The sequence below is a fragment of the Heterodontus francisci genome, chromosome 1 (assembly GCF_036365525.1).
Source record: "Heterodontus francisci isolate sHetFra1 chromosome 1, sHetFra1.hap1, whole genome shotgun sequence".
NCBI lineage: Eukaryota > Metazoa > Chordata > Chondrichthyes > Heterodontiformes > Heterodontidae > Heterodontus > Heterodontus francisci.
This window is the reverse complement of record NC_090371.1, coordinates 12,423,118-12,437,220: the sequence shown is the minus strand read 5'-3', so window position 1 is coordinate 12,437,220 and position 14,103 is coordinate 12,423,118. Positions and strand designations below refer to the sequence as shown.

Below are 14,103 nucleotides of genomic sequence, written 5' to 3'. Positions count from 1 at the left end.
AAGGGTGCTTTTCTGAATGGAGGGATGTGACTCGTGGTGTTCCACAGGGATCAGTGCTGGGATCTTTGCTGTTTGTAGTATATATAAATGATTTGGAGGAAAATGTAGCTGGTCTGATTAGTAAGTTTGCAGACGACACAAAGGTTGGTGGAGTTGCGAATAGTGATGAGGATTGTCAGAGGATACAGCAGTATATAGGTCGGTTGGAGACTTGGGCGGAGAAATGGCAGATGGAGTTTAATCAGGACAAATGTGAGGTAATACATTTTGGAAGGTCTAATGCAGGTGGGAAGTATACAGTAAATGGCAGAACCCTTAGGAGTATTGACAGGCAGAGAGATCTGGGCATGCATGTCCATAGGTCACTGAAAGTGGCAACGCAGGTGGATAAGGTAGTCAAGAAGGCATACGGCACGCTTGCCTTCATCGGTCAGGGCATAGAGTATAAAAATTGGCAAATCATGTTGCAGCTGTACAGAACCTTAGTTAGGCCACACTTAGAATATTGCGTGCAATTCTGGTCGCCACACTACCAGAAGGACGTGGAGGCTTTGGAGAGGGTACAGAAGAGGTTTACCAGGATGTTGCTTGGTCTGGAGGGCATTAGCTATGAGGAGAGGTTGGATAAACTTGGATTGTTTTCACTGGAACGACGGAGGTGGAGGGGTGACATGATAGAGGTTTACAAAGTTATGAGCGGCATGGACAGAGTGGATAGTCAGAAGCTTTTTCCCAGGGTGGAAGAGTCAGTTACTAGGGGACATAGGTTTAAGGTGCGAGGGGCAAAGTTTAGAGGGGATATGCGAGGCAAGTTCTTTACACAGAGGTTGGTGAGTGCCTGGAACTTGCTGCCGGGGGAGGTGGTGGAAGCAGGTACGATAGCGACGTTTAAGAGGCATCTTGACAAATACATGAATAGGATGGGAATAGAGGGACACCGTCCCCGGAAGTGCAGAAGGTTTTAGTTTAGGCAGGCGTCAAGATCGGCGCAGGCTTGGAGGGCCGAATGGCCTGTGTCTGTGCTGTACTGTTCTTTGTTCATCTCGAAATACTGGAAACCCATTGGCTCACTTCTGATGCTCAGCTACTGCAAGCTGGTTTTAATGGATTGTAATTTTTTTGGAAGAGTCTCTCACTTTCTCTCCCAGCGAGCAAGGCTGTCACTTTGTGATTTCAGAAAATCCACCTGCTGGTGTGTGTTCCTACCTGTTCTGTTGCAATTTTTGGGTTAACTGTTAACCACTTACTTTTCTATATGATGTGGCAGGAGCCAGTCCAGTTCCGTGTTGAAGGGTTACAGAGAGTCAGTTCCCAGCATACCAGTCGGCAGAGACTCACTCCTCGCTGGATAAAGAGGAACAGCCCGACATGCAGTCTGTTCCCACTCTTACACAGTGTAAACTCCTATCAACTGGTCTTCCCAAATCCATCAAACTGGAATAATCTATTGCTATGCACGTTGTCCAGCCCTTTCATATTTTATAGACTTCTATCAAGTCACCTCTAAGTCCACACTGCTGTAAGGTAATAAACCTAGTTCTTTCAGCCTATCTAAGTAAATAAGGCTCTTTAAGCTCAGCATCATTCTTCTGTCACTCCTCTGAATCTTTCTCAAGGCCATTTTATTACTCACCATGTTGGGGACCAAAACTGGACACTGTACTCCAGATACAGTCTACACTTGGACCCGAGATAAGGACGGAAATGATGTCCTTTGACTTGCATTGAATGGATCTATTACAAGAACCCTGAGCTGAATTTCAGTTTCAGGCTCCCAAACCCGACACTGAGCTGAATTCTGGGTTGGGAACCCGCAAGTGGCCATGGCTGGACCCGGCAGGAGATTTTTGAGGAGGCGTTCAATTAAGAAAAGCGGGCAGGCTCCGCAGCCGGGCGGGCCAATGGCAGAGCCCAAGGCTCTGGGCTCCAGGAGTGAGGGGTGCTGACCCTGTAGGTGGGGGCCCATAAGGACACCTCAAGATAGAGACACCTCTGAAGACTTGTGAATGGTACAAAATAAACCATGGCCACTGCTGCAAGGCCATCAGAGCAGAAGGGGAACCCCTCCACAGGATCACCTGCAGTTGCGATTGTGGCTCTCTCAGTCCAGCAGATCCAAACTGGAGTGCTTTGCAGGATGCTCCTCTGGGTCCCCTACCCCCCACCCCCACCCCCACCTGCCCTCTAAAGGCTCCAGCCACCGTCACCCCACTGAAGCCACCTCTCTGAAAATAGGCCGGAGGCGAGCACATGCTGGTAGACAGAGATGCCTACCTCCAAACCTGCCTTCACTTCTGGATAAAGAAAATCAGTCCTGCTTGGCTTCTCTACATTTTCACTTTCAGTATCATTCCCTGTAAGTATATTCTGTGTTGGTTCTAGCTATATGTATGTCACTGTATTTATCTCAGTTCACTGCCATTTGCCAGTTTTTGGCAGCAGATTGTACTCTAGTTTTAACATGTCATCAAATTTTCGCATTTCTGCATAGCTGCTGATCTTGCCACCAACACCATTGTCCTGGTCATCAATGGAAGCAACTTTCATTTATATAGTGCCTTTAATGTACTAAAACATCACCAGATGCTTCACAAGTGATTATCAAACAAAACCTGGCACTGAGGCACATATTAGTACATGTGACCAGAATCCTGATCAAAGCAGTAGGTGTAAAGAGCCTGTTAAAGGAGGGGGGAGAGATTTAGCAAGGGAACTCCAGAGCTAATGATCTAGTCAGCTGAAGGCACCCAGGCAACGTGAAGGAAATTGAGAATGCTGTAGAGGCTGGAATTGGAGGAGTACAGCTATCTTGGAGGGATGCAGGGCTGGAGGAGGTTATAGGGATAGGGAGGGGTGAGGCCATGGAGGGTTTTGAAAGCAAGGATGAGAATTTTGGAATTAAGGTGTTGCCGGACCGGAAGCCAATGCAGGTCAACGAGCACAGGGGGTGATAGATGAATGGGATTTGGTGTGAGTTAGGACACAGGGAGCAGAGTTCTGGATAATCTCAGAGATGATAGATGGTGCAAGATGGTTGGCTGACTTGGTCTCTCCTTCCTCCCAAAATGGACATCATTAAAGTCCAAACTTGACCACATCTGCCCATGACTTCTAGATTTAACCCAACTTCTGTCTCACTCTCTTCATCCCTGGTCCAGTCCTGAACGAATGGCTGTTCAATAAGGACAGAACTTGTCAGTGATGCTAATACTCTCAGATTTACTATGTTTGAACAGTATTTGAACGATACAACAGCTGGCACATGACAGGTAATGAAAGACTTGTATTTCCACAGTGCCTTTCACCTCCTCAGAATGTCCCAAAGGGCTTTACAAGGAATGAAGTACATTTTGAATTGCAGTCAATGTTACAATGTAGGAAACATGATAGCCAAATTTCACACAGCAAGATCCCACAAACAGCTACGTGATGACGGCCAAATCATCTCTTTCAGTGCTGTTGACTGAGGGATAAATATCACACAGTAAGAGGATAAAAAGAGATCTAATTAAAGAGATAGAAAGACAGAGAAAGAGATCAATAGAGAGAGCAAGTTCCAGAGACACTGAAAGAGAGAGAGACATAAATTAAGAGAAAGAAAGAGGTCAATGGTGTGAGAGACACACACTGGGAGAGATTCACACACATATACACACACACTCACAATACTCACACACTCAAATAACACACACACTCACAATACACACACACTCACAATACACACACACACTCACAATACACACATACACACACACTCACAATACACACACTCACAATACTCACACACTCAAATAACGCACACACTCACATAACACACACACTCACAATACACACACACATACACTCACAACAAACACTCACACACTCATAATCACATTACGCACACACACTCACATTACACGCTCACACACACAATACGCACACACTCACAATCACATATACACACACACACCCTCACACTCACTCTCACCCTCACACTTGCTCTCATACACACACACACTTTCACTCACAATACAGGGAGACAAAAGAGACAGACAGAAACAAGCAGACATAAAGAGAGAGAGACAAATTCACAAACTCTTTTGGTTTGAATTTCCTTTCTTAGAGTGAGAGGGCCATTTGCTGAAATCCCCAGGCAGCAGGTGATATGTTTTGTTGAGCTTGCTGGTTGGTTGTGATGTGGTGAGAGATTGGCTGCCTCGTTTGCATAGTGGAGAGATAGCAGAGTTTACCCAGCAGAGATCAACACTGGAGTCAAAGCTCCATCAATCAGATCAGAGTCCTTGTTTGGGAACAAGTATAAACACTGGATTTGCTCACAGTCAGCACCGTTACACTGTGAGTCACGCCAGCAGCGAGCGTTCCCAGGGTTACTGGTCGTAGTAATCGATGTGTGAGCCGGACTCAAACTCATCTCGAGCTACGATGTTCAGCAGCTTCCTGGCGGATTCATGACAATCAATGAGCTGGCCTTCCTGATGCATAGATGTGAAGGTCTGACGCAACTCGGGGTCTGCGGTCTCTGACCTAGCTTGCTTCTGCATGTCAGTATCCAGGGGCCCTGTAGGTGAGAGGAGAAGGTAAACTGGATCTTGGCTCAAAATGAAAACTCCACATAAAGAAAGAACTTGCATTGCTATAGAGCCTTTCATTACCCCAGGACATCCAGAAGCACTTTACAGGCAACAAAGTACTTTACTAGTGTAGACACTGCTGTACTATGGGAAATGTGGCAGCCAATCTGTGCATAGCAAGCTCCCACAAACAGAAATCTGATAATAATCAGATCATCTACTTTTTTTAGTGATGTTGGTTGAGGGATGAATAGAGGCCAAGGCATTGGGAGAGCACTCCTGCATTTCTTAATGCCTTGGGATCTTTTACATGCACCTGAGAGGGCAGACGGACCCTCAGTTTAATGGCTAATCCAAAAGACAGCACCCCAACAGTGCAGCACTCCCTCAGTAATGCACTGGGATCTTAAGCTTGGATTATGGTTTGTCTTCGATGTGAACGGGGTCTTTCAGACTCAGAGGTGAATGTGCTATGAACTGAGCCATGGTGGACACTCTAAATATTTCCTTCCAAACACTGCTTTAACCAGTAGCACCTAGGAGTAATCCTCACTGTGTTCTCCGAGAATAATCCTCACTGCGTTCCCTGAGAGTAATCCTCAGCGTGTTACCCGAGAGAAATCCTCGCTAGGTTCCGCAAGAGTAATCCTCACTGTGTGTTACCCGAGAGTAATCCTCACTGTGTTCTCCGAGAATAATCCTCAGGGTGTCCCCGAGAGTAATCCTCAGTATGTTACCCAAGAGTAATCCTCACTGTTACCCTAGAGTAATCCTCGCTGTGTTCCCTGAGAGTAACCTTTAGTGTGTTTCATGAGAGTAATCCTCACTGGAATCCCAGACAGTAATCCTCGCTGGGTCACGCGAGAGTAATCATCAGCATATTACCCGAGAGTAATCCTCAATGTGTTCCCTGAGAGTAATCCTCACTGTTCCCCGAGAGTAATCCTCATTGTGTTCCCCGAGAGCAATCCTCACGGTTGGCACTGTTGTTCAGCAGGGAGGGACAAAGTGCAGAAGAGCAATAGTTATAAGGGACTCTATAGTCAGGGGCACAGGCAGGCGCTTCTGTGGATGTGAAAGAGACTCCAGGAAGGTATGTTGCCTCCCTGGTGCCAGGGTCAAGGATGTCTCTGAACGGACAGAGGGCATTCTGAAGGGGGAGGGTGAACAGCCAGAGGTTGTGGTACACATCGTTACCAATGACATAGGCAGGAAGAGTGTGAGGTCCTGCAGGGGAGTTTAGGGAGTTAGGTAGTAAGTTAAAAAACAGGACCTCTAGGGTTGTAATCTCGGGATTACTCCCTGTGCCACGTGCCAGTGAGGCTAGAAATAGGAAGATAGTGCAGCTAAACACGTGGCTGAGCAGCTGGTGTAGAAGGGAGGGTTTCAGATATCTGGACCATTGGGATCTCTTCAGGGACAGATGGGACTTGTACAAGAAGGACGGGTTGCATCTAAACTGGAAGGGCACTAATATCCTGGCTGCAAGGTTTGCTAGCGTCACTCGGGAGGGTTTAAACTAGTGTGGCAGGGGGGTGGGAACCAGAGCAGTAGGACAGCTAGTGAAGTAAATGAGGAGGACATAGTAAATAAAGCCAGTAGGACTAAGAGGAAGAGCAGGCAGGGAGATGTTGCTGAGCACAGTGGGACTGGTGGTCTGAAGTGCATTTGTTTCAATGCGAGAAGTATAACAGGTAAGGCAGATGAACTTAGAGCTTGGATTAGTACTTGGAAATATGATGTTGTTGCTATTACAGAGACTTGGTTGAGGGAAGGGCAGGATTGGCAGCTAAATGTTCCAGGCTTTAGAAGCTTCAGGCGGGATAGAGGGGGATGTAAAAGGGGTGGGGGAGTTGCATTACTGGTTAAGGAGAATATCACAGCTGTACTGCGGGAGAACACCTCAGAGGGGTCATGCAGCGAGGCAATATGGGTGGAGCTCAGGAATAGGAAGGGTGCAGTCACGATGTTGGGGGTTTACTACAGGCCTCCCAACAGCCAGTGGGAGGTAGAGGAGCAGATATGTAGACAGATTTTGGAAAGATGTAAAGGTAACAGGGTTGTAGTGGTGGGTGATTTTAACTTCCCCAATATTGATTGGGACTCACTTAGTGCTAGGGGCTTGGATGGGCAGAATTTGTGAGGAGCATCCAGGAGGGCTTCTTGAAACAGTATGTAGATAGTCCAACTAGGGATGGGGCCATTCTGGACCTGGTAGTGGGGAATGAGCCTGGCCAGGTGGTCGAAGTTTCAGTAGGGGAGCATTTCGGGAACAGTGACCATAATTCCATAAGTTTTAAAGTACTTGTGGATAAGGATAAGAGTAGTCCTCGGGTGAAGGTGCTAAATTGGGGGAAGGCTAATTATAACAATATTAGGCAAGAACTGAAGAATTTAGATTGGGGGCGGCTGTTTGAGGGTAAATCGACATCTGACATGTGGGAGTCTTTCAAACGTCAGCTGATTAGAATCCAGGACCAGCATGTTCCTGTGAGGAAGAAAGACAAGTTTGGCAAGTTTCGGGAAGCTTGGATAACACGGGATATTGTGAGCCTAGTCAAAAAGAAAAAGGAAGCATTTGTAAGGGCTGGAAGGCTAGGAACAGATGAAGCACTTGAGAAATATAAAGACAGTAGGAAGGAACTTAAGCAAGGAGTTAGGAGGGTTAAAAGGGGTCATGAAAAGTCATTGGCAAACAGGATTAAGGAAAATCCCAAGGCTTTTTATACATATATATAGAGCACGAGGGTAACCAGGGAAAGGGTTGGCCCACTCAAGGACAGAGATGGGAATCTATGCGTGGAGCCAGAGGAAATGGGCGAGGTGCTAAATGAGTACTTTGCATCAGTATTCACCAAGGAGAAGGACTTGGGAGATGATGAGCCTAGGGAAGGGAGTGCAGATAGTCTCAGTCATCTCATTATCAAAAAGGAGGAGGAGTTGGGTGTCTTGCAAAGCATTAAGGTAGATAAGTCCCCAGGGCCTGATGGGATCTACCCCAGAATACTGAGGGAGGCAAGGGAAGAAATTGCTGGGGCCTTGACAGAAATCTTTGCATCCTCATTGGCTACAGGTGAGGTCCCAGAGGACTGGAGAATAGCCAATGTTGTTCCTTTGTTTAAGAAGGGAGGCAAGGATAATCTAGGAAATTATAGGCCGGTGAGCCTTACGTCAGTGGTAGGGAAACTATTAGAGAGGATTCTTCGGGACAGGGACATTTGGAAACAAACGAACTTATTAGCGAGAGACAACATGGTTTTGTGAAGGGCAGGTCGTGTCTTACTAATTTGATTGAGTTTTTTGAGGAAGTGACAAAGATGATTGATGAAGGAAGGGCGGTGGATGTTGTCTATATGAACTTTAGTAAAGCCTTTGACAAGGTCCCGCATGGCAGACTGGTGCAAAAGGTGAAGTCACACGGGATCAGAGGTGAGCTGGCAAGATGGATACAGAACTGGCTCAGTCATAGAAGACAGAGGGTAACAGTGGATGGGTGTTTTTCTGAATGGAGGGATGTGACTCGTGGTGTTCCGCAGGGATCAGTGCTGGGACCTTTGCTCTTTGTAGTATATATAAATGATTTGGAGGAAAATGTAGCTGGTCTGATTAGTAAGTTTGCGGACGACACAAAGGTTGGTGGAGTTGCGGATAATGATGAGGATTGTCAGAGGATACACCAGGATATAGATCGGTTGGAGACTTGGGCGGAGAAATGGCAGATGGAGTTTAGATTTTTAGATTTAGATTTAGAGATACAGCACTGAAACAGGCCCTTCGGCCCGCCAAGTCTGTGCCAACCATCAACCACCCATATCTACTAATCCTACACTAATCCCATATTCCTACCACATCCCCACCTGTCCTTATATTTCCCTACCACCTACCTGTACTAGGGGCAATTTATAATAGCCAATTTACCTACCAACCTGCAAGTCTTTTGGCTTGTGGGAGGAAACCGGAGCACCCGGAGAAAACCCACGCAGACACAGGGAGAACTTGCAAACTCCACACAGGCAGTACCCAGAATTGAACCCGGGTCGCTGGAGCTGTGAGGCTGCGATGCTAACCACTGCACCGCCCATAAATCCGGACAAATGTGAGGTAATGCATTTTGGAAGGTCTAATGCAGGTGGGAGGTATACAGTAAATGGCAGAACCCTTAGGAGTATTGACAGGCAGAGAGATCTGGGCGTACAGGTCCACAGGTCACTGAAAGTGGCAACGCAGGTGGATAAGGTAGTCAAGAAGGCATACGGCATGCTTGCCTTCATCGGTCGGGGCACAGAGTATAAAAATTGGCAAGTCATGTTGCAGCTGTACAGAACCTTAGTTAGGCCACACTTAGAATATTGCGTGCAATTCTGGTCGCCACACTACCAGAGGGACGTGGAGGCTTTGGAGAGGGTACAGAAGAGGTTTACCAGGATGTTGCCTGTTCTGGAGGGCAGTAGCTATGAGGAGAGGTTGGAAAAACTCGGATTGTTTTCACTGGAACGACCGAGGTGGAGGGGCGACATGATAGAGGTTTACAAAGTTATGAGCGGCATGGACAGAGTGGATAGTCAGAAGCTTTTCCCCAGGGTGGAAGAGTCAGTTACTAGGGGACATAGGTTTAAGGTGCGAGGGGCAAAGTTTAGAGGGGATGAGCGAGGCAAGTTTTATACACAGAGGGTGGTGAGTGCCTGGAACTTGCTGCCAGGGGAGGTGGTGGAAGCAGATACGATAGCGACATTTAAGAGACATCTTGACAAATATATGAATAGGAAGGGAATAGAGGGATATGGGCCCCAGAAGTGCAGAAGGTGTTAGTTTCGGCAGGCATCAAGATCGGCGCAGGCTTGGAGGGTCGAATGGCCTGTTCCTATGCTGTAATGTTCTTTGTTCTTTGTTACCCGAGAGTAATCCTCATTGTGTTCCCCCAGAGTAATCCTCACTGTTACCAGAGAGTAATCCTCAGCATGTTACCCGAGAGTACTGATTCCTAGACTGATTCCTGGGATGGCAGGATTGACACATATGAGGAGAGATTGGGTTGACCAGGCCTATATTCACGATGGTTTAGAAGAATGAGATGGGATCACATAGAACCTCTAAAATTCTAACAGGACTAGACAGGCTAAATGCAGAGAGGATGGTCCCAATGTCTGGGGAGTCCAGGACCAGGGGTCACAGTCTCAGGATACGGGGTCTGCCATTTAGAACTGAGATGAGGAGAAATTTCTTCACTCAGAGGGTGGCGAACCTGTTGAATTCTCTCCCGCAGAAGGCAGTGGAGGCCAAGTCATTAAATATATTCAAAAAGGAGATAAATATATTTCTTAATGCCAAAGGGATCAAGCGATATGGTGAGAAAGCGGGAATAGCGGGATCAGGGTACTGAATTAGACGATCAGCCATGAGCTTTTTTGAATGGTGGAGCAGACCCGACGCCCCGAATGGCCTACTGCTGCTCCTATTTTCTATTTTTCTACTCACTGTGTTATCTTCGAGTAATCCCAGTGTGTTACCCCAGAGTAGTCATCAGTGTGTTCCCTGAGAGTAATTCTCGCAGTGTTACCCGAGAGTAATTCTCACTGTGTCACCCAAGTTTAATCTTGACTGTGTTCCTCGAGAGTAATCCCAGTGTGTTACCCGAGAGTCGTTCTCAGTGTGTTCCCTGAGAGTAATTATCGCAGTGTTCCCCGAGAGTAATCCTCACTGTGTTACCCCAGTGTAATCCTCAAAGGGTTACCTGAGAGTATTCCTCAGTGTGTTCACCGAGAATAATCCTTGCTGTGGTCCCCGAGAGTAATCTTCATTGTGTTACCTGAAAGTAATCCTCATTGTGTTACCTGAGAGTAATCCTCAGCGTGTTACCTGAGAGTAATCCTCTGTCTGTTTACTGAGAGTAATCCTCACTGTGTTACCCAAGAGTAATCCTCAGTGTGTTCCCTGAGAATAATCCTCACTGTGTTACCCAAGAGTAATCCTCAGTGTGTTCCGAGAGTAATCCTCACTGTGTTACCTGAGAGTAATCCTCAGCGTGTTACCTGAGAGTAATCCTCTGTCTGTTCACTGAGAGTAATCCACACTGTGTTACCCGAGAGTAATCCTCAGCGTGTTACCTGAGAGTAATCCTCTGTCTGTTCACTGAGCGTAATCCACACTGTGTTACCCGAGAGTAATCCTCAGCGTGTTACCTGAGAGTAATCCTCAGTCTGTTCACTGAGAGTAATCCTCACTGTGTTACCTGAGAGTAATCCTCAGCGTGTTACCTGAGAGTAATCCTCTGTCTGTTCACTGAGAGTAATCCACACTGTGTTACCCGAGAGTAATCCTCACTGTGTTACCCAAGAGTAATCCTCAGCGTGTTCCCTGAGAGTAATCCTCACTGTGTTACCTGAGAGTAATCCTCAGCGTGTTACCTGAGAGTAATCCTCTGTCTGTTCACTTAGCGTAATCCACACTGTGTTACCTGAGAGTAATCCTCAGCGTGTTACCTGAGAGTAATCCTCAGTCTGTTCACTGAGAGTAATCCACACTGTGTTACCTGAGAGTAATCCTCACTATATTCCCTGAGAGTAATCCTCAGCGTGTTACCTGAGAGTAATCCTCAGTCTGTTCACTGAGAGTAATCCTCAGTCTGTTCACTGACAGTAATCCACACTGTGTTACCCGAGAGTAATCCACACTGTGTTACCCGAGAGTAATCCTCACTGTGGTACCTGAGAGTAATCCACACTGTGTTACCCGAGAGTAATCCTCACTATATTCCGGGAGTAATCCACACTGTGTTACCCAAGAGTAATCCTCACTATATTCCGAGAGTAATCCTCACTGTGTTACCCTAGAGTAATCCTCAGCGTGTTACCTGAGAGTAATCCTCAGTCTGTTCACTGAGAGTAATCCACACTGTGTTACCTGAGAGTAATCCTCACTATATTCCCTGAGAGTAATCCTCAGCGTGTTACCTGAGAGTAATCCTCAGTCTGTTCACTGAGAGTAATCCACACTGTGTTACCCGAGAGTAATCCACACTGTGTTACCCGAGTGTAACCCTCAGCGTGTTACCTGAGAGTAATCCTCAGTCTGTTCACTGAGAGTAATCCACACTGTGTTACCCGAGAGTAATCTTCACAGTGTTACCCGACAGTAATCCTCGCTGTGTTCCCGGAGAGTAATCCACACTGTGTTACCCGAGAGTAATCTTCACAGTGTTACCCAACAGTAATCCTCGCTGTGTTCCCGGACAGTAATCCTCACTGTGTTACCTGAGAGTAATCCTCACTATATTCCCTGAGAGTAATCCTCAGCGTGTTACCTGAGAGTAATCCTCAGTCTGTTCACTGAGAGTAATCCTCAGTCTGTTCACTGAGAGTAATCCACACTGTGTTACCTGAGAGTAATCCTCACTATATTCCCTGAGAGTAATCCTCAGCGTGTTACCTGAGAGTAATCCTCAGTCTGTTCACTGAGAGTAATCCTCAGTCTGTTCACTGAGAGTAATCCACACTGTGTTACCCGAGAGTAATCCACACTGTGTTACCCGAGAGTAATCCTCACTGTGGTACCTGAGAGTAATCCACACTGTGTTACCCGAGAGTAATCCTCACTATATTCCGGGAGTAATCCACACTGTGTTACCCAAGAGTAATCCTCACTATATTCCGAGAGTAATCCTCACTGTTACCCTAGAGTAATCCTCAGCGTGTTACCTGAGAGTAATCCTCAGTCTGTTCACTGAGAGTAATCCACACTGTGTTACCTGAGAGTAATCCTCACTATATTCCCTGAGAGTAATCCTCAGCGTGTTACCTGAGAGTAATCCTCAGTCTGTTCACTGAGAGTAATCCACACTGTGTTACCCGAGAGTAATCCACACTGTGTTACCCGAGTGTAACCCTCAGCGTGTTACCTGAGAGTAATCCTCAGTCTGTTCACTGAGAGTAATCCACACTGTGTTACCCGAGAGTAATCTTCACAGTGTTACCCGACAGTAATCCTCGCTGTGTTCCCGGAGAGTAATCCACACTGTGTTACCCGAGAGTAATCTTCACAGTGTTACCCAACAGTAATCCTCGCTGTGTTCCCGGAGAGTAATCCTCACTGTGTTACCTGAGAGTAATCCTCACTATATTCCCTGAGAGTAATCCTCAGTGTGTTACATACGAACATACGAATTAGGAGCAGGAGTAGGCCACTCGGCCCTTCGAACCTGATCCGCCATTCAATAAGCTCATGGCTGAACTGATTACTTCATATTTCCACATACCCCCGATAACCTTCCAGCACCTTTCTTTTCAAGAATCTATCTACCTCTGCCTTAAAAATATTTAAAGACACTGCTTCTATCCCCTTTTGAGGAAGATAATTCCAAAGACTCACGACCCTCTGAGAGAAAAAAATTCTCATCATCTCTCTCTCAAATGGGAGACCCCTTATTTTTCAACAATATCCCTCATTCTAGATTCTCCCACAAGGGGAATCATCATTTCCACATCCACCCCGTCAAGACTCCTCAGGATCTTAGATGTTTCAATCAAGTTGCCTCTTACTCTTCTAAATTCCAGCAGATACAAGCATAGAGTGCATTACCCGAGAGTAATCCTGAGTGTGTTACCCGAGAGTAATCCTGAGTGTGTTACCCGAGAGTAATCCTCAGTGTGTACCCTGAGCGTAATCCACTGTGTTCCCTGAGCGTAATCCTCGTTGTAGTCCGAGAGTAATCCTCAGTGTGTTCCATGAGCATAATCTAACTGTTTTACCTGAGAGTAATCCTCGCTGTATTCTGAGAGTAATCCTCACTGTGTTCCCCGAGAGTAATCCTTACTGTGTTGCTTGAGAGTAAGATTCACTGTTTTACCTGAGAGTAATCCTCACTGTATTCCCCGATGGTAATCCGCACTGTATTCCGAGAGTAATCCTCACTGTAAACCCTGTCACCAGGTTTCATGGAGGCACCCAAGATCACGTCGTTGGCACCAGCTAGACCTCATTGTCACAAGGCGAGCCGCCTTAAACAGTGTTCAAATCACACGCAGCTTCCACAGTGCGGACTGCGACACCGACCACTCCCTGGTGTGCAGCAAGGTTAGACTCAGACCAAAGAAGTTGCATCATTCCAAGCAGAAGGGCCACCCGCGCATCAACACGAGCAGAATTTCTCACCCACAGCTGTTACAAAAATTTCTAAATTCACTTGTAACAGCCCTTCAAAACACTCCCACAGGGGATGCTGAGACCAAGTGGGCCCACATCAGAGACGCCATCTATGAGTCAGCTTTGACCACCGACGGCAAAAGTGCGAAGAGAAATGCAGACTGGTTTCAATCTCATAATGAAGAGCTGGAACCTGTCATAGCCGCTAAGCGCATTGCACTTTTGAACTACAAGAAAGCCCCCAGCGATTTAACATCCGCAGCACTTAAAGCAGCCAGAAGTACTGCACAAAGAACAGCTAGGCGTTGCGCAAACGACTACTGGCAACACCTATGCAGTCATATTCAGCTGGCCTCAGACACCGGAAACATCAGAGGAATGTATGATGGCA

At 46.7% G+C, this 14,103-nt stretch overlaps 1 protein-coding gene across 1 annotated transcript in view; it reads right to left on the bottom strand.

The window, feature by feature from the left end:
- Window positions 1–3,199: 3,199 nt before the first annotated feature.
- LOC137367792 (sepiapterin reductase-like) overlaps window positions 3,200–14,103 on the bottom strand; it is a 30,875-nt gene continuing 19,971 nt past the window's right edge. Inside the window, exon 3 of the mRNA XM_068028672.1 lies at window positions 3,200–4,561. Coding sequence (XP_067884773.1) covers window positions 4,371–4,561 — 191 coding nt within the window. The 3' untranslated portion in view covers window positions 3,200–4,370. The remainder of the gene's footprint in view (window positions 4,562–14,103) is intronic.